Raw genomic sequence first — 20,009 nt, 5'->3', positions numbered from 1 at the left:
ATGCTGAGCAGTGCTAGTAATTCATAGTAATTCTATAAAAATGAATCATTAACCATACCAAACTCTGTATATTTGAATAGAGTTAAGACTCTATTACTAATACTCTGAATAGAGTTTAGTAATTAAGGAGCCTGTATAAGTTGGCCGGCCAACTTTTAGTTTTTTCACTTTTTCTTATTCTAATGGTTTGATAGTCAATAGTTTTTTCAGAAAATCAAAAGCTGGTGTGAAATTGGCCGACTCTTTTTTGTTTCTAATTGGATTTAGCTTTTCAGGGGTTTAATCGATGCACAATCGTTTGATAGTTACAAAATAACTAATAAAAACGTTTGATTGTCCACCGTTTGCTAGAAAAATGAAAAAAAAAACATGCGAATCAAAGATTTCAATCGATACGATACCATCGTTTTCTCGATATGTGTTTCCATTGAATTAGACAATATTGCAAACTTTTTCTACTTCCAATCGTTTGATAGTCGTTTAATAGTCTTGTAAAAACGTTTGATACTTAATACTAGTTTTTTTAGATTTCAGTGTCTGAAGGAATCGATTCTCGATTCTGATAGGTCGCCGCTTTTCAAGTCGCTCGACATTCCCACACTCTTCGCTTGTTCGATCATAACGACGCTTACTTAGATTGTGTATGTACATAAGTTTATTGTGCTTTCTGTGGGTTCTATCAGGGGAAGGTGCGTAATTGATTTTCTTAATAGTGTGGGAAATAAAGCATAATGCCGAAAGTAAGAAGAAGCAAGAAGGCACCTCCAGATGGTTGGGAACTTATAGAACCTACGCTCGAGGAATTGGAGCAAAAAATGCGTGAAGGTAATCATTTCGTTTTATAGGTTATGATCGACATGGATTAAGTTATGGTTGACGTTAAATTATTTCTTTACTGCAGCTGAAACTGAACCACACGAAGGCAAAAGGAAACAGGAATCTCTTTGGCCAATTTTTAAAATTCATCATCAGAAATCCAGATATATATACGATCTGTTCTACCGGCGAAAAGCTATTAGTCGTGGTAAGTGGATATCATTCTTTCTTGTTGAATGCAAGTTTAGAGGTTTTGTTTCTATTTTTTAATGTATTATTATTCGGGCTTTCAGAACTTTATGACTACTGCTTGAATGAAAAGATAGCTGATCAGAATCTAATAGCAAAGTGGAAGAAAGTTGGTTATGAGAACTTGTGCTGCTTGCGCTGTATACAAACTAGAGATACAAATTTTGGTACTAATTGTATTTGTCGGGTACCAAAGGGAAAGTTAGAAGAAGGTAGGATAGTGGAATGTATTCACTGTGGTTGCAGAGGATGTTCTGGTTAATTAAGTCCACTGCTAATTTAAGGCACTCATTTTTATTATCAGTTTAAATAGCTTTAATAATAAATGTATATGTATTTTGTAAATAAATGCGTTCTGTCTAATGATTGTCTGTTTTTATTTGACCAATATATTCCATTTATTGTACTCTGTAAAGCGGATGGCAAAATGTAATGGTGTTTGTACGGTCCAGTCATATGTCACTGCCTTGTCTGCACATTCTATATTAATTCTCAATGTATCCTTGTCCTTTCGCTCTGCAGTAAATGCAATTCGTGTACCAAAGCGCATTTTAGGTAGTTTCATCAACTTTTCTTCCCCGTCGATAAAGATTTTACCATGTGGTGTGATAAGTAAGGCCCCTGGCCTTTTCAAAGTATCCTCACAACCTTCTGGGTCAAAGACAAGAGCCACACCCTCGCTATCGTTACCATCTTGAGATGCTTCTAGAAACTATACGCAAATTTTATTAATCTCAAAGTAAAATTAATCATTTTATTAACTCAAACAACTCGCAACATTCTACATACTTTAAATTCAATTATGTGATCTGTATTAAACTGTGGTCCATCAGACAGCAGTGTATTAATTTGATCTGTAATTTTAGCAGCTATCTTTCCACTGTTTGTAATCATATAATTTTTGTTATCAATAACCCAACCTAGAAGAAAGAAAAACCCAATCAAATGTGATATCACTGTTATGAAACTGTTCAAAATACTTACTGTAAGCAGGTATTGTTGTTTTAGAAATACGGTGTACACTCCAGGCTGTATCTGTTACCTGTATTCCAACCCTTAATGTTACTGGCTCATTTACAGGCAAGTCCCTGATGAAGCAAGAACTCTCTGAACCCTCGTAGACAGTTTCAAAAGCATTGGAGGCAGGATCGAGCACTTCTCCAGGCGCTTTTTGTACTATGAAAGTCTGCTCCTCGGCGGCGTAATCAGGGTCTGCAATAAACCACTTGACAAACAACGATGCTGGTCTTTCTTCGATGTCAGATAATTGTGCAGGGCCCATGCGAAGGACACAGCCCAACTCAGAGAACTTTGCCAGGAGCTCATCTCTGGTACACTTGGTGGGCCGACTGAACGTTACATAGGGAAGCTCTTCCAGGAGTGGAACAGCTGGTATCCTTTTAATAAAAAGTTTACTATAGTAATCCAAAAATAGCAGAAGTTGGAGGCTATATTTTTTATATTTACCTTCCCATGTTGCTACTCGCAGCTACAATCTTTCCTAGTCTGTCTCTTGTAAAAGTGTGAGGATGACTAAGCATAGTTTCTATTAAATGAATAAGGTGATGGGTACTCTGTATTTGTGCGTTAACTTCTTGTCTACAAGCTTTAAGTGGTGCTAGACCTTCATTCTTGTATACCTCCGTTTCCATTCTTAGCAAATGCCGTTTAAGATTTATTTCTCTACATACGTCATCCACTAGAGCTTGATAAGTCTCATCTATGTCTTTCAATGTTTTTTCACTGCTCCTTTCTATCTGAAATCATTAAGAATCTGTCACGAACGATATCATAGTATAAATGAATTTTATTCACAGTATAATGATATCTCATACTTGCTGATCAGCACAGTTCAATTCTTGAAGTTGTTCCTCCAGCTTCCCAATATACTCCTGAGCTGAGTCAACTATTCCTTTGATATTTTCTTCAACGTGCCTTGGTAGTTTTGCATCCTTAACAGAGAAATCGTCCTTCACATCCAGTAAAGAATAGTCCAAGGACCAATTTGCATCTTTACGCTGTTTATATTGTTTCAATTTTGCCAGAGCATTGGATAGCCGTGACGTCAATTCATTTTGTCGTGTTTTTATGTCTCCACAATGTGCTGGGATTTCATGTATTTCAGTTATATTGGGCCTTAATGGTGCAACGTGTTTTTTTAAAATATTTTCTGCTAACGTATTGTCAGGATGTATTCCGTCTTCCTTGTAGGAATCCAATAACAGTTCCTTGTGTTTGTCCATTGAGATGAATGTCAGGTTCCAGCAACTGGTTGTTACTTCATTGTGAAGTTCTACAAAGGGCAAATGGATATCTTCTTTATCCATTGCAATAAAAACTTCATAATCATCAGGTTTGATGTGACAGTTCAATGATCTGTCATTTGTACAAAGCATTTGTTCATTGTGGTTGGAGTCAAGCTGCATAGGATAGCTTTGCATGCTGGAAAATTCTGGGGTTGCAGGGAGGATTCTCTGAAACAGGAAGTTTTGTCTCTTTCTATAAGAGAATAGTGGTTTCCAGGTAATATGATTTTATGATAAGTCTTTTTATGTAGTCTTTTTTAATGTCTCCTTATTAAAAATATCTTTAAATGTTCTAGTCTCCTTGAATCCACCTCTCAGTAAGTATCCTTTAGGTTGTAAATGCTTCCTTGATAGATTCTGCCAAGAGTACGTCCCATGACATTCTGGACGATTTGCCTGAGTCTCTTTTTCCATCTGAGTTTGCGTAGTCTCATTATTCAAAAATATATATTTCACTCCATCTAACAAATTTTTTCTGATATTATTACTATCACCAATTTCCAATATTCCTTTTCTGTTCTTTTCATAAACATTTTCAACAGAGTCAGTTTGTCTCTTGGTACAAGATATTCTTGGAGTTACTATAGTGCCTTTCCAGTAATCCATGTTGCTGTCTGCTAAGGATGCTTGTATACCCTCCCCAATAATTTGCCAAGAGTATTTAATACTACATTGATTTTTTCCTTGTTCATTCCCATTGGTAACAACTGTCTCCAGGTCCCTATATTCATTGACATCGTACTTAGGACATGAGTTCTGTACAAGTACCTGCGAAGTCTGAGTACTAGCACCTATAATTTCCCAGGAATACGTTATTTTGCAATTGAGTTTCCTTCTATTATTAAATTCATCAAAGGTCTGTTCTCCTTTTTCTACTTTAAAGATTTTTTGCGAAGGTGGTAGCCAGTTTTTCAAGTCATGCCAAGAATACTTGTCCATAGTGCAATTACTAGATTTAGTTTCACTTGGCCCTCCAGGCTTTTCATTCGCTTCAGTAGAATTGTTTTTCTTCAGTGAATGAATACTGTCGTAAGTATAAATATTTATTTCGCTTTTATCTTTGTTTTGTTCACTGTTCGACTCCCTGTCTGTTGAGACAATATTGTAGTCATTTAATTTCCGTTTTAGTCCATCAGTTTGGATAGTAAGAGATTCATCTCTTGATAAACATTCAAGTTTTTGATTGAAGATTTTTTTAAAATTAGTTACACTGGCAGATAAACTTGTTTTAGAGGTAACATTCCTTTGAGAGATAAAGGAAGGAGCTCGTGACACTGGAATTGTGCATGGGAAAGCCAACTCCGAGGTTTTGCTTGTGTTTTTCAATCGTCTCAGCTTATAGAATTTTTCTATGGTTGTGGAATTTCTAGAACTCAATGTAGAGACTTGTTGGGACAATGGAACACAATCAAAGTCATAGATATCATTACTGTGCTGCCCACTATTTAATTTAGAAATTCGTTCTTTCACTGATGCTCTACGTTTCTTACTCTTGATAATGGTCGTTCTCTTCCTAATTTCAGATCTTACAGGAAGCATTTTCTCAGCAGCTAATGGAACTAGTACTGGTACCATGACATCCTTGGTAAGAACAATCATATCTGCTCTTACAAAAGAGTGATTGGTTTCTTTACAATTCTCTTTCGCCATGACTCTTGTTCTTTACAACCCAATATAACAGAACTTATCGCAGTATATATAAACAGTGGTCAGAAGATGAGGATGAGGATGAGGATGAGGATGAGGATATCTTTACACAGGATTTGAAGATCAGCTATGTTCAAACATATGCTAGAGACAGATTGGACGAACGTTTATTCCATTGAAATTCTAGCAGGAATATACAGGCATTAGTATAACTTACTAATTATCTAAACAAATCTTACAAGAAGTTTGAATCGTTCAATCTTATAAGTTAATATTTGCAAGCTATGCACTAACTCAACTGTACATTATTAATTTATTGAGGCAAAAGGTATGCCATCCGCAAATATTTAAAGCATTCAGTGTTAATTGCTGTAATCCATCATTATAGAAAGAATATGCATTGAAAAACCAATGCATACAAAGTTACACAAGACTTAACTCGTTGTTAGGGCTAGCATAAGCGTTCAAGCAAATCCGTAAGAACATTTGACCGGCAAAGAAATTCTTTAAGAGATTGCGCGTGCAATATGTGTTGTACTTACGAGGGATGCGTATAAAATGTATTAATTAGTGTGCGCGGGTGTGGCTAGAAATAAAAAAAATAACCAAATAACAGCAATTCGTCTGAATATAAATAATCGCGTGCTTTCTGCTAGTTAATTTGACGAATGAACGAGTGAGTGTATAATTTTCTTGAAATTTAGCTCATAATGACTTGGCGTCTATACGACGGTTTTATAAACAAAAATAATGGAACCAGTGTTTTGCATGTGCTGCCATACCAAGTCTAGTCATTGAGTAAATGTAGTGTAAAGAAGTCAAATCTGTAATATACACAAAGACGATTCAGCTGGTCCTTGGATAATTGCAGTGATCTGTATAATCGACTAATCGATGTGTTTGCTAATCAATTTTTGGTAGATGCATAATAATATCTAAAATCAATCATTAGCAATACTAATTTTATCATTACAGGAAAACTTGAAGTAGGCGCGATTTGAAGATTTACTCAAAAAACAGCCTCTCCTAGAATACACACGTGGCGCTATCTCTCCAACACAGCATGAGACTATGAACTAGATTACTAATTAACAATTGAGCCGCTCAGTGCACACATCGATTAACTCCACTTTTTGAAAAATCTTAAATTTAAGTGTCAAAGCACTTGGTATAGTCATAACTTTTTATATTTATAATAACTTTCCTGAATAATAAAGATTAGCACCATTAAACGGCAAAATTTTTTTGGTCATTGAATAATAAGTAATTACAATATACATTACTTCATCGCATTTCTCAACTTTTTGTTTTATGGAGTTAATCGATGTGTGTACTGAACGGCTCAATTGTACTAGTAACAAATTCGAAGATGTATTCACGAGTATATATTGCACCTTATGTATCTACAAATAAAACTTTGAATATTTATTTTAAACCGTATATTCGTATGCCATTTCCCTTACAAATTTTCCGAACAAAGCAATTCTAGTGTTTAGACTGCGTCTAATTTTTACACATGCGCCTGCTCAGTTAGATCTCCCCACTCCGCACTCCTTACTAGCTATGCCTAAGGTCCTCCCGCTCTATCACGGCTCATTGCCGCTCATGGCACGGCACGGTTTGTGTCACTTAGGGGACTGTGTCGTGTTCGATGAGTATCCCTAAGCTTGAGGGGCACAGTGAGGAGACCAAAGTGGTAATGGAACTTGAGTTCCAGTTGTACATTGTGATGTTACATCACACTGACCGAACTCATTTCTATTGCTAAGTCTATAAGCTTAACGTGGTACAGCTTACTCTCCATTCAATTCATCAATAATATTCAACTTAGTTTTCTTTTGAAATACAAATATCTAAGAATAAATATAATTTGTTGTACCATGTTAAACATAGCACGTAGACAAGGCATACGGCTTCTTCACACTCAGATTCTTCACTGTGCCGTTCACTGTACTGCTCGACTCATTGTGGAGCTCAGTGTCGTTCACGGTGATTAGGCCGGAGAGATAGTAGTGATACTTGAGTTTCAGTGTCACACTTTTGATGTTCAAAGGTGAAGTAGAAATCAAGCTTATCACTTAAACGATCCTCCGGTATTCTCATATGTATCGTCAGGATTTAAATCAGATCAGTACAGTGAACGGTATAGTGAGAGGACTTGGGTGACCCTGGAAGGAGTTCAGTCAATGACGTAACATTACAATGTTAAAACAGGATCTTAGGTTATGCATTGCTGCTTGGTACTCCTTATTGTTCTAGTCAGGCTTAGAGTATCTCATCGGCTGGCACAGCACCCTGAGGGATCCGGTGCCAATGTTGGGGTGGAAGAATGAAAAGAGCTGGACCATAAATCATTGTTTCATGAGAGCGACGATTCCTGTGCCCCTGGTTACGCCTTGTCGCTTCACAACTCCAGTAGGAACGGCGCTTCAGCAGATAGCGACGCAGTGGGCAAATTCAAACAAGAACGATGCACTGCTCGTTACGTCGGTCTAGTCAAAGTCCAAGTCTAGACGGTAATAAAAGGAGCTCGTGATAAGTTTATGTTAACGTTTAAAGAAAATAGAATAATTATCCACAAGGTATTAAGATGCAAGATACTACTAGAATTATTAATTTTTTATTATTACCGTTTAGAATTAGATCACTCACTGTCATGATGAGCGTCAGAGGAGACACTGATCCACACAATGAGTGGACTAAAGCGACGCAATGAGCGGCTTCATGAAACAGTTGGAACGACAGATGCCCGCTGTAGTGTTGCTTAACGTGGTGCAATCAACAAATTCAAATCTAATTATAATATTCCTCTTGAGAGGTTTCAGTTAACTAAAGAGAACTTAAACAGATTCATGTTAAGCAACTTGCAGATTAGGCTAATGGAACAAGAGTTCGGTTTTGACGTATCATCATAACTGAACACAAGTTCCAATGTTGTTCCAACTACCCCATTGCACCACCCAGGCGTGAAACTTGCCACCAGTCGCCTATCGTACTACAGTCGACCCGTACCTTACCGTGTCGTGAGCGACAGTGAGCTGTTTAGCTGGCGAACACGTGCTGCCTGTAACAGTGTAGAGTGGGGGAAAGCTGCGTGCGCATATATGATTTCAGTCATGGCGGCATCTCTTTATATTTTTTTGCCTGTTGGATTTATATCCAGTCAAGGATCAAGTTCCTGATATTCTAAGGTTAAACTGGAACTCAAATTCCAGAGCTACTCGAATTTCCTTACTATGCAATAAGCCAGCTTTTGTCGTAATTTTATATTACCTATGAATCCTTAGTGACGCTCTTATGCAACTAGTACGCCAAAGTAATGTATATCTTCTTGTTATGCTGATTTATATCATATACTATGCTGCTGATCTGATAAATTTTTATCGAATAGTAAAATTCTTACCTCTTACTTTATATCACGTGGAAGAGCTCCACAGAATTTCTTTTTCAGAAAAAGATCAAGCTTTATAAACAGGATTGGATATAGGAAGAAGGAATACATAATATTGTAGACGTAAAAATTATGTCGCCACCCAATGTTTTGCCCATCTAATTTAAAACCAGTTTCCAAATGGAATTATTAAATGGAATCATGTTGCGTTATATGTTGATGGATAGAAAGTTTAAGACTCCTGAGTATCCGCAACCCGGGGAACGTCAAGTATGAATTATTATTTAAAACCTTAATTTATTTACGCCCATAGATATTCAACCTGTCATACGAGTTTTCTTCCGCTGAGTTACATATAGGGCAGTCATCAAAACTATTCAAGATACATACTAAAATGTGTATACAATGAAATATTCAAGTATTCTACGGATATTGTCATATTTATGCGATTGTAAGTAAATGTGATATTGTCAATAGTTTCTGGCCAAATATTTATTAATTTCTGTAAATATATTTACACTGGCGCCCATCTCGGACGTCGCCACCTTCGTTACCAAGTAGGAAACGTCTAAGGTGGCTTCAGTTCTCTTTCGCTTTCCTCGTTTACGATCACGTATGAGAACTCATTCTGAGAACTCATATATTCAAGGATTTACAATACTCACAATTATACAGATCATTCATACATTAAAGACTTGTCGCTCACACGAGAACAAGATTTGCCCACCTTAATGTCTATCCCCAAGAAGAAGAAGAAGAAAGAAGTATGGAAGTAAAACACATGATAGGAAGGAAGTAAAGAAGTAATGAAAAGTAATGGAAAAGGAGGTAATGAGGTAACGAGGTAAGGAGGCGAGAAAGTGAAAAAATAACAAGAGAAGACTATAAAGTGGGAGCTCAGAACAGAAGGCAACAATCAGTAAGATGAATTAAAAATGATAATGATAAGAAAAGGATTCGTCATGACATCCTGCGCGATTGATGTAACCAACTTGAATTTCAGGTTATTCATAATCATCATCATCAGGTCGCACCTGGGGGAACCTTCGAAGTGGCTGAGATTGTGGCTGAGGTTGGGGTCGTCTTTGCTGAAGGGGAATATTCACTTCTTCAGGACTACGGAAGACTTGATTCACCGGTACCCGGAACTGTGGTGCAATCTGTGGTTGGGACCTTTGGGAAAGAGGACCTAGTGATGGCTGCTGACCCAGGAATACCTGTTTAAAATTTTTCAGGTATTAATACACATAATTATACGTTAATGAATATTACACAAATCTAATACAAAATTAGATACCTGCTGAGGAAGTGGACGACGTGGTAGACCTCCACCTGAACTGCCTGTGGGTGTAATCTGATAATCACCAGACTCACGCTCGTCCGTATAGATATTAGCAGGATAAAATCTCTCGCTATAACGCAGAGTGACATTAGGCTTGTTCTCAGCTTCAGCAAGATTTAGAGGCTTGTAGAGATACTCATTAACAAAGTGATACTGGGAGCTCTTCTTGCAGGTGATGTCACCATTGGGTGGCATGCAGATCAAATGTACTTGATGGAAAGTGAATCCCTCAGGACATATCCAAGAATGCTTGGCATTGTCCTGGCAGTAATGAAAGACTTCACAATTAAGTTCCTCATCGGCATAATAACCAGTCTGCTTATTAATACAGTCAAATTTGCTCTGCTGAAGTAGAATAGCCAGACGATCAGGTTCGTCTTTCTCCTCCTCAAGTTCCTCAGCTTCGAGTCTAGGATCACCATTTTGTGCTACGAATTGAGGATGCGCTCCACCACGTGTAGGATGTATGGCTGGTCCACGAGGCTGAGCAGATGTTACTCTGACAGGTACCTGATGCTGATATTCACGTGCAGGTTCCAGGTTGGCACCACTTACTTTTCTGTATGCCTAAAAATATCAAGTAGCGATTGACTAATTTAATTCAATTTTCATCGTTCAATGCATACCTGTCCTGCAGATGATCTGAAGTTAATACCAGTGCTACCACCACCACTGGGAGCGGATGGCGTTGGTGTCACTGCATTATCCTCGTAGCTGTTGTCGCGATAACTATTCTGAGTGGCACTCAGTCCTGAAGTGAACAAGGGACCAATGTTTGCCTTTCCAGAATAAACTGAACTTGCATCAAATGGATTCTGGGCAGCAATAGTCGTGGCTATCATCATCGCCACCAGCGCCAAGAGTATTACCGCCTGGCAAACCATCCTGGTAAAAATATAAAAATTGTATTAAACTTCAATTTCATAAAACAAGTACACAAACGGCCCATCCAACATATTCAATCAATGTGTAATCTATTACATGAATGCTTCAAGTACAAAATGTAATGATGGGAGTCCCGTTCCTCATCTCTAACGTAAGTGTACCAGTCTTCTTATGGAAAGCGTGTTACTTTCTAGGTTGGATGGAGAGTTACTAACTAGGGAAGTGAGCTGATTTCCTACCTCGTAAAAGTACCTGGACGTTTTGGGTCAATCTAATAGACTTTACAGAGTCGTTAAAAAATTTTATTTTCGAGAAAGCAATGTAACGTACACGTCTCTCTAAGGCAATTGAATCAGGATAAATATAAGCATTGAGAAAAGTATAAGTAATAAACATGAATAAGGGTGGGACGCGAGACAGGAGGGCGTCGCGACGGCGGAGACAGACCGTTCTGTTCGCTCTCGTTTTACTCGGTCTTAATAGTTAAGTGAAAGTAACAGGTCGTAAATATGTGGAAAAGCCATTTGCTTTAACATATGTATATCAGACGGTCAACCGTTTACTGTTTAAAGCTTAAAATCTACAAGGCTGCTCCGTACGGGGAATCCCCGGATATGGGTATAAGCGTTTTTTGATCTTATGATTAAATGTACATTGTCCTTCGGAGAATTTATAGAATATTTGCTCCTCGATATCATGCATCGATTCACGCACGATTTCTCTCTCGCGATTAGCCTCCGCGCTCGAGTCAATTTCTCGCTACTTTCTCGCTCGCTGTATTTCCATGACTCCTTCACGTGTACAAGAGGAAAAACAGCGTTCTCTTTCTCGTTATTTATTTTCTCTATTTTTTATGTATGTATACATAAAAGGAAATCCAACTTCTTCGTTAACCCACTGGCGTATGAACAAAAAAACCGGAGTCTTTGATTCAGAGAGCATCTTTTCATAAGAGATGAGAGTTCAGATGAATTTAATTAAAATTTATGAAATCCGGTCGCAAGTCAAAATTAATTATAATAATATTCCAACACTTGACGTAATACTGGATCGTGCGGGATAACTCGTAAGCACAAAGAAAGCGATTGCGTAATGCAAAAGAGATAGTTGTTCCAGGAGACAAGTTGAACAGGGTAGTGGTCGACATCCAGTGGTACAAAATGCGTGCACCGGATACCGGTGGACACCGGCCCAGATACTGTTGCCAAGTTTTCATGTAGTGAACCAGTTGTGTGACACAATTGGTAACACATACGGATAACTGCCAGAGTTAAAGTTTATCCAGAGTAGAAGTAGTATTTAATGAAGCTTAATTGATTACATTTTAATTGCCAGGTATCAATAAATCCATATTGATTTCTCAAAGTCAATTATCAGCAGGAGCATTGAACTTCCGGTTTACTGGGATAGTGTCCTTTCTCCTGTCTCTTTCTTTATAATACATAACGTGGATACGTTCTAGCCGGTGTACTATGTAACGCACTTCGCTCCGGTTCACTCAACGCCATTAATGAGTTACGTGATATACTGGTACAGAAATATCTTGGCAATAATATTCTTGTTTGGGAAGTTTTCGACTGGGCAGTGAAAGCGAGTGGAGTAGCTCTGTATATGGTTGGTATACGGTTTCAATGTTCTGAAGAAAATTTTGCATATATTTACTTATTGGTATTATTGTCATGAGGTGATCCACTTACCTGACAATTGGTCAATGCTTTTACTTGGACGGTATTGAGATAAGGCGCGAACGAGACCACGACCAGACAACACACACGGCCTTTATCGGGAGCCTGCTCTGCCATTCTCTTATATAGTGTGCCTCACTGAAAGTTCCCTCCACCAGTAAAGTCTGCTGTTCCTGGCCCAGACAAGGTGGGAGATTTCTGGAGAGATTCCTTCAAACGGAGGACAAAGGTTAAAATACGATTATTGGGACTACTTTGCAACTGGTTGGAATGATGGAGATATTAACAGGAAGATTCGAGGGTTCAAGAAGAAGAATAATGATGATATATATCTCTCAGCTTGATGGGCAATTCTGAAATAAAAAAAATGTGTTAAATAGAAATTTAGGAGAAGATAAGAAGTCAGTTAAAGAAAGCAGAAAATTAGATGGGATGAAAGGAGGTAAACTAAAACCTCAAACAACCGTGACTGTGTTATCGATGAACTGCAGAGAATACCAGATAACAATGAAAGGCTTTCATCCTTTTTGTCTGTACTCCCCAATATCCTGGTCGTCTTCCGTCCTTGCCATAGACAATGAAACTTCTGTCAAGCATCGTTGATTTGATTGTACAATTAAAATCCTCTGAAATGCCTTTTTTTGCTTCACTCCAGGTGTTTGTGGTCTGGCTGATTAAATATTTGTCTATTGATTAAATATCATCTGGAATACAACATAAATGATACTACAATCTGCATAGCTAATTGATTCTTAGTTAATCATAAATGTAGTTACCTCATTTAAAGAGAATTAAAATAGTTGAATACGTTGTCCGTTAGAAGAGCCACTTAAACTTGAGCATTCCTCCGCAGTGGCGCTGCTATCGAACGAATAAGAAGATGAACGTTTGTCCTTCGCTTATAGGTTATGGCCATTTGAAAAAAGAAAAAAGATGAGTGTTACGAGAAGAAGACATATAATTAAGTGAAGCTCTGACCCAGAACTCGGCATTGTCATTCTGTACAAGATCCGTAGAGACATTCGGCCGTTTGAACGCAGACGTGTAAGAAATACTTTCACCGTCTTTGGCTACAGAGAGAGAGAAAGTATTGGCCGCCCTAGTCCAATCAAACAACCAATGACCCACCCAGGTTTGAGAACAAGTATTGATAATTGTACAAGTCACCCTCGTAACACCCAATACGTATACCGGAAGGATGAGAAAGAAGATGGCGTGCGTGGCCTTCCGGTTCTGATTGTTCAGATACACTTTTTCAGATGAAAAAAGTATTGGACATAGGTAATAGCGATTATGGAAATACTGTAAAAAAAGATAGGAAGGAAGGAAGAATGACGCATGGAGTCATAATTTATGGTGAAAGGTGTAGAAGAGGAAAAGAAAGGTGCATGCAAAACTAGATGAAAACACGGAGGAAGGTCTATCGATCCAGGGTACGACTGGTACCGCCGATCGCTTCAAACTTTTCCTTAGTTTGACTGAGCGTGACGCCGCTCAGTGTTATTTCTGAGTTTGATGGAATTTCGCACTTTTTCTCACCTTGCTGCTTCACTGGGCCTCGTTTATCGTCATCAATTGAAAATCCGGTGTAGTCGTTCAATGTTAATCGAGAGTGTCTTGGAGCGCCGTCTCCTTCGCGATTCGAGAACCACGGAAAACAACGTACGAGTGGCGCCTACTAGAAAGGCGTTACGACGGATATTGCAGAGAGAATATCGACAATCGGTATATAAATACTGGCACCTTTTTCCAATCGATAAATTATTCCAGATATCGACAAAGTCTAATAAGTTGCCAGTTGTTAGTAACACGACTGTGACCGACTAAGCCATGAAGTAATCGTTACAACATTTATATACTGACTGATTGTGAAGTACAAGATAGACTGTCTACCTCTTATTTACTATTTCACCCCTCCACGAACCCTTAAATAATTTCAGACGTTAGAGATTTTAGCCCGTATTCACAACTCGCTCTTAAAGTCGCTAACAGAGTCACTTGTAGTCAAAAGTCACTAAGAAAAAATTTAAAAGTGCGCTATTAGCACTAAAAGCGAGTTCTGAATACAGGCTTTAGTATATAAATAACACTTAAGGTAAGAATAATTAATGTAAACAATTTTTAAAAAAATTGAAATAATGCCTGGAAGAATTAGTTGTACCTGGTATTGGAACTTTTGAAATTTCGGAAATTAAAAAAAGCTGATAAAAAATGGCTGATGATATGAACGAGGGATGAACTGCAGACAAAGAATCGTTTAATTTTTTGACACAGCTGCGTAGAATTCCATTGGATCTGCGTAGCCCGTAGTTTGTGGTAAAACTTTCACCAGGTGTGCGTGTATCCACAATGATCCACTGTGATCCAAAACGCAAAACTGGGCTGCATTGTCGTCATGCGATTTATAACCTAACCACGACGTAACCGTCGTAATATCAATAACGCTTGAGGCATTGACAATATTCAGACAGTGCCCGAGGGAATGGATAGCAGGATTAATATATCTTATCGCTATATAAAATCAATAAGCGATAATAGAAGTTTAGTAAGGCATTCATAGAAGAAAAAGAAACAAGTGAGAGAAAGTGACGCGATACTGTCATTATACAAGGATTACAATCGGATAATATTTTTTATGGAAACAATATGGCAGACCTGTCGAATCTGATTGAGGTAATGAGGTCAACTGCAAGTCTACCGAACGTCTCCTCGATGCAAGACAATACATGAGAACGGCGGAGCACAGTGAACTTTGATTTTAAATAATAACGATCCCGAACTTTGACATCGTGAATAAAAAATATATAAAAATATCGAGTCAAGTAAGCAACCGTAATATCGCGCGAAAGCTCATGGTCAAACCAAAAATGGTTGAGGATCCGCATATTTGCAGTTTCCATATGAGACTAACGATGTTCATTGCGTTATAAAAGTTTCCTACAAACAACGAAGGATTCAAAAGATTCTTTACGTATAACTTCGACACATTTGTACCGGTGTATGATACACGAATAAAAAATCCTCAGTAGCCATCTTAAACATAGATGCCTCCCTGTGCGTCCTAGATCTACAAAACAGAGTCAAGTTAGAACTAATCGAATGATGCGAATAGAATAGCAATTTTGCTTTTTATATGTTCTAGGTACAGTCCCCTACCAAAATCATCTATGCCTCAGGCAATTTTTTTTTACTAAGAATTTCACTAGATGGGAAGACTTTATTGCGCATTCACGCTTATTTAGACCACAGTTTGAATTTCGTTGTGCGATCAAGCAGAAAAGAAGTCACAATTACGATTGATATTTGCTCCTAAATCAATTGGATTTGTCAAAAAGTCAGTTGTACTTCTAACTAGATAATCCCCTAGGGGATATCATATACCAAGTAATACGTATTAGATCATATGGAATAATGACTCTAAGGTAAATGAGTGTTAGTAAGCAGGCAGCAAGACAGACTAGTAACACATGCAGGTATCAAGCAGGCTGGCAAACCAAACGGAGGGCCACGCCCCAAATTTTTCACCGCTTCGTCCGGATCACGCGTTCTCCTGATCCACTTTTGCGATCACGTAACACCTATGGTTACGTTGTGCTCTTTTGCGTTACGTCATCCTGATCCCTCTCGTTTTTTTAACTGCCTGAACTGCCTGCCCTTTTTCGACTCTTTCTCTCTCTCTTTCTGTCCCATAACTCCTCATGCAATGCACTTTTTTTCTATGGTTAATTTATCTGTAACCAATATTTCTCTTTATAACATTACTTCAAATAAACTTGATCTAATTCTTTTCGGACAATAAAATTACAATCTAATGCTACACACTCTCCCTTCATTACACGTTGTACGGTATGTATCAGATTATAATCATCATGACTCTCCTACCTCACTCGTTTCTGTCCTTGTAGAATAACCTACGGCTGGGCCCAAAATTCAAGATAGGTGCTACGATAGAAAGCGATCGACGAGATCGCTACAGCAGCAAGACAGAGACAAAGAGTGGTTGGGGCTGAGAGCGATCATGTCGCCTAGGGCAACTGAACTCTATCTCAGTGAGCTACATAGGTGAGAGGTCCAGTGTGTTTCGGCAGTGGCTTCGTAGATATATAAATCCGAGGAACTTGATACACAGCATCAGTTTGGTTCAGTAGCCGATCAAAGCAGCACAGCAATGGCATTCAAGGTAAGAGCTAAAACGAAAAGTATGAATTTTGATATACAGTCATGAGAAACTCGAATAGATTGGATCAGTGTTTCATTTGATTAATTAATCAATGCAAATTTAATATTGTTAGATAATCATATCTTGTTGGTTATAGTTCGTAGCTTTCGCCGCCCTCGTGGCCGCCGCCAACGCCGCAGCCCTGGGCCCAGCACCCCTTGCCTACCACCAGCAAGCTGTCCATGCTGCACCCCTGGCCTACCACCAACCAGCAGTTCACGCTGCACCCCTCGCTTACGCCCCAGTTGCCAAGGCTGTAGTCAAGACCGTCGACGCCGACTACGACCCCAACCCTCAGTACAGCTACTCCTACGATGTCCATGACACCATCACCGGTGACACCAAGAGCCAGCAGGAGACCCGCAACGGTGACGTCGTCGAGGGCAGCTACTCCCTCATCGAGTCCGACGGAACCCGTCGTGTTGTTCACTACACCGCTGATCCCCACAACGGATTCAACGCCGTTGTTCAGAAGGAACCCGCTCAGGTCGCCATCAAGGCTGCCCCTGTCGTCGCCAAGTACGCCGCCCCTGCTCCTCTTGCCTACCACGCCGCCCCCGTTGCCCACCTCTCTCACGGATACGGCGCTCCCCTTTACCATTAAACTTGCCTTGCCATGTTAGACCAAAATTATTTATATTTATCTACCTGTAAATAAAACAGCGTTTTATCTCAATTTAATCCTTTGTGTCCTTCTTTTTATTTATTGGCTTTCGTTAGGATAATGGTGTATTTTATTAAGAATTTTGGAAGGGGATGAAAATATTCTTTTTACTTCTGGAATACAAGAAAATTTCATAAATCATTCTGTATTGATGGGAACTCTGATGTTTAGTGGTTTAAACCATTTTTTGGTTTCGGTTTTCAGTATATGGTTAGCTTAAAAACGATATTATTCAGGGTATATTTGACATTGCGGGTGATTATTATAAATAGGGGTAAAATATCAACTCCGTCCAATTCTACTTAAATTGTTTTGATCTTATTCTTTTGATTATAAAATAAGCTTATTTTATAAGGTTGTTAGAAAATGAGTCTGGTCGTAAATTAATAAACTTTAAAAAAGAGATCAAAAATTAAAATCATTCAAACTAAATTTAAACCTTATTAAACTATATTTTATATACATAAGTTTTTGCTCGTTCGAACAGCACAAGAATCAAGATATCTTAAAGCGTTTAAAATATGAACATGATAGCGTTGAAAAATAACACTTCTTCTGACAACGCTCAAAATAATATAAATACCAGAAATCCATATAAATTTGTTACTGAAAGAACAAGCTCTACTATATGATAATACTATTTTCATTAAATATCTCATCTCTATCCTCTTTCTTATCCGATTTACCGTACTTGCTTAGATAGTAGCAAATGATCAACAGATCACAGGAGTAATGAGCCATGTGGCATCTGGCGCCGACTCTTTTTCTCACGTTCTTCTCTCCATGGCTCATTGACTATGAAAACTCCGCATCCAAAAGCGCATCCATTAGATTTTTATGGTAAAACCATGTACAGATGATGCGTTTAAACTGAATAACAGATTATGTCAGCAACACCCTTCATAATTTTTCCTAATTTTTAAAATTTTAAAAGTGGAACATTTTTCAGATTCCTAATAAAAAAAGGTGAACAAGTAAAACTAGATCGTTTCGATACTTTAAATCCTTAAAAACTTGTATATTTAAAATTGTAGCAGCAGCAAAGTCGATTTTCTAAAGGAGTACCACTCATTACTGGAGCAACCTCTCTCTTCTCGCACTCACAGCAGATATAGAGAACACCAAATTCTTAATTATCTCTTTATTAGCTCATTTTCAATATTCTTCGAACTTGAACTAGTCGCAGGTATCGATAACCCTCACTAAATCATATAATTGTAACACAAGTTAACAAAAATTGAAAGAGAAGATATTCGGAAAAATGGCTATTTTATTTACAGAAATATAAATATAAATAATTATGTTCGATCATGGAGAGTCAAGTTTAGTGGTAAAGGGGAGCGCCGTATCCGTGAGAGAGGTGGGCAACGGGGGCGGCGTGGTAGGCAAGAGGAGCAGGGGCGGCGTACTTGGCGACGACAGGGGCAGCCTTGATGGCGACCTGAGCGGGTTCCTTCTGAACAACGGCGTTGAATCCGTTGTGGGGATCAGCGGTGTAGTGAACAACACGACGGGTTCCGTCGGACTCGATGAGGGAGTAGCTGCCCTCGACGACGTCACCGTTGCGGGTCTCCTGCTGGCTCTTGACGTCACCGGTGATGGAGTCATGGACATCGTAGGAGTAGCTGTACTGAGGGTTGGGGTCGTAGTCGGCGTCGACGGTCTTGACTACAGCCTTGGCAACTGGGGCGTAAGCGAGGGGTGCAGCGTGAACTGCTGGTTGGTGGTAGGCCAGGGGTGCAGCATGGACAGCTTGCTGGTGGTAGGCAAGGGGTGCTGGGCCCAGGGCTGCGGCGTTGGCGGCGGCCACGAGGGCGGCGAAAGCTACGAACTAAAAACGATAATTCCTGAGTTAAACTGACAATTCCAATAAAACATATTCAGCAGTTTATCACGTGTGGATCACTTGTATTATGTGAGATCACAACAAAAAGAATCACTGATTACACTGAGATGAAAGTGAATATCCTGATAACGGTGTCTCGTTAAATTCCACTTTATCAATTCACAATTTTTTTTCTGTGATGCTTCAACTATTTTATTAGCTGTTTTAACTTTTTATACTTTTCTACTATTCGTGTATCTACCTTGAATGCCATTTTAGTTGATCGAGAGAGCTTGATTAACTGATGCTGTGGTTGAGTAGCTGGTCCCCTTTTATACCAACGTGAAGACTGCCGAGACACTTTGGTCCATTTTTTCGAACAGAGACCACGCCCAGTTTTCTTGGTTACTTCATCTAAATTTCAATTGTGTATCTACTATGAAGATTTCAGGTGGGAGCGATATGTAGTAGCTTATACCAATTGTCTGAACTGGCTGGACCAATTGAAATTTCCCACTCTTAACCAGCGTTACGTTCTCTGTCGTGCATCTATCTACTTGGGTTACCTGTTCGCCTGCCCTAAGAAGAATAGCTCGAGGGCTGCGTTAGGTAAAGTCAGTGAATGTCGGCCATGATGTTACATCAGGTGATACAATTGATCTGTAAATTCCAAATGGCTATTAATTACCTACCTACAAATAAGAATTAATGTATATCTTGCAGCTGATATCTGTATCGATTGATCCAGTCTTTATGTCTTTTGACGAACCATCATTTGATTCGTACAAAAGTCGTCTCTTTGTTAAGGCTGATTGGACCGTGATAAGTTATACCTGTAGACACAATGGTACAACTTTTATCAAGAGAAAGCCAAAGAATTATTAATTATTAATCGGAACAGTCGATTAGGGAAGAAAACGAATGGCGCGTGTCATTTGACATTTCACTGGTCGCCAATAGATACAAAAAAAGTAGAGCAC

General features: G+C 38.8%; 5 protein-coding genes and 1 long non-coding RNA gene across 10 annotated transcripts; 3 read left to right on the top strand and 3 right to left on the bottom strand.

The window, feature by feature from the left end:
- The first annotated feature begins 581 nt into the window (after positions 1-581).
- Positions 582-1,431, top strand: LOC107265612 (protein BUD31 homolog). Its single transcript, XM_015735227.2, has 3 exons — positions 582-825; positions 902-1,024; positions 1,110-1,431. Exons 1-3 carry the CDS (start codon positions 732-734, stop codon positions 1,325-1,327), a joined length of 435 nt encoding a protein of 144 aa, XP_015590713.1. The 5' UTR covers positions 582-731; the 3' UTR covers positions 1,328-1,431.
- LOC107265605 lies at positions 1,344-5,921 on the bottom strand. 4 transcript variants are annotated; one of them, XM_015735208.2, is made up of 6 exons: positions 5,561-5,921; positions 2,901-3,539; positions 2,533-2,822; positions 2,050-2,462; positions 1,855-1,985; positions 1,344-1,777 (listed from the first exon to the last, which is right to left on the bottom strand). In XM_015735208.2, exons 2-6 carry the CDS (start codon positions 3,504-3,506, stop codon positions 1,442-1,444), a joined length of 1,776 nt encoding a protein of 591 aa, XP_015590694.1. In that variant the 5' UTR covers positions 3,507-3,539; positions 5,561-5,921; the 3' UTR covers positions 1,344-1,441. The 4 variants fall into 4 exon arrangements, with proteins under 4 accessions (XP_015590694.1, XP_015590696.1, XP_015590695.1 ...); XM_015735210.2 differs by having other exon boundaries at positions 2,901-3,382; positions 5,561-5,917; XM_015735209.2 differs by having other exon boundaries at positions 2,901-3,358; positions 5,561-5,917.
- On the top strand, positions 4,482-6,840 carry LOC112494047. The gene is made up of 3 exons (XR_003059139.1): positions 4,482-4,605; positions 4,895-4,956; positions 5,994-6,840. It is a non-coding gene; the product is annotated as an uncharacterized LOC112494047 (long non-coding RNA).
- A 2,046-nt stretch (positions 6,841-8,886) lies between these two features.
- LOC107265698 lies at positions 8,887-13,995 on the bottom strand. Of its 2 annotated transcripts, XM_015735418.2 has the most exons (7): positions 13,861-13,995; positions 13,098-13,219; positions 12,786-13,025; positions 12,334-12,674; positions 10,378-10,636; positions 9,707-10,318; positions 8,887-9,626 (listed from the first exon to the last, which is right to left on the bottom strand). In XM_015735418.2, the coding sequence occupies exons 5-7, from the start codon at positions 10,633-10,635 to the stop codon at positions 9,414-9,416; spliced, it is 1,083 nt and encodes a 360-aa protein (XP_015590904.1). In that variant the 5' UTR covers position 10,636; positions 12,334-12,674; positions 12,786-13,025; positions 13,098-13,219; positions 13,861-13,995; the 3' UTR covers positions 8,887-9,413. The 2 variants fall into 2 exon arrangements, with proteins under 2 accessions (XP_015590904.1, XP_015590903.1); XM_015735417.2 differs by having other exon boundaries at positions 12,334-13,025; positions 13,098-13,182; positions 13,861-13,969.
- Positions 13,996-16,375: 2,380 nt separating this feature from the next.
- On the top strand, positions 16,376-17,221 carry LOC107265699 (larval cuticle protein A2B). The gene is made up of 2 exons (XM_015735420.2): positions 16,376-16,501; positions 16,638-17,221. The coding sequence occupies exons 1-2, from the start codon at positions 16,490-16,492 to the stop codon at positions 17,142-17,144; spliced, it is 519 nt and encodes a 172-aa protein (XP_015590906.1). The 5' UTR covers positions 16,376-16,489; the 3' UTR covers positions 17,145-17,221.
- A 1,234-nt stretch (positions 17,222-18,455) lies between these two features.
- On the bottom strand, positions 18,456-19,436 carry LOC107265700 (larval cuticle protein A2B). Its single transcript, XM_015735421.2, has 2 exons — positions 19,292-19,436; positions 18,456-19,035 (listed from the first exon to the last, which is right to left on the bottom strand). The coding sequence occupies exons 1-2, from the start codon at positions 19,301-19,303 to the stop codon at positions 18,529-18,531; spliced, it is 519 nt and encodes a 172-aa protein (XP_015590907.1). The 5' UTR covers positions 19,304-19,436; the 3' UTR covers positions 18,456-18,528.
- Between the last annotated feature and the right edge of the window lie 573 nt (positions 19,437-20,009).

Source organism: Cephus cinctus, unplaced genomic scaffold, assembly GCF_000341935.2.
Source record: "Cephus cinctus unplaced genomic scaffold, Ccin1 Ccin1_scaffold0230, whole genome shotgun sequence".
In the NCBI taxonomy this organism is placed as follows: domain Eukaryota; kingdom Metazoa; phylum Arthropoda; class Insecta; order Hymenoptera; family Cephidae; genus Cephus; species Cephus cinctus.
This window is presented reverse-complemented; position numbering and strand designations above follow the sequence as displayed.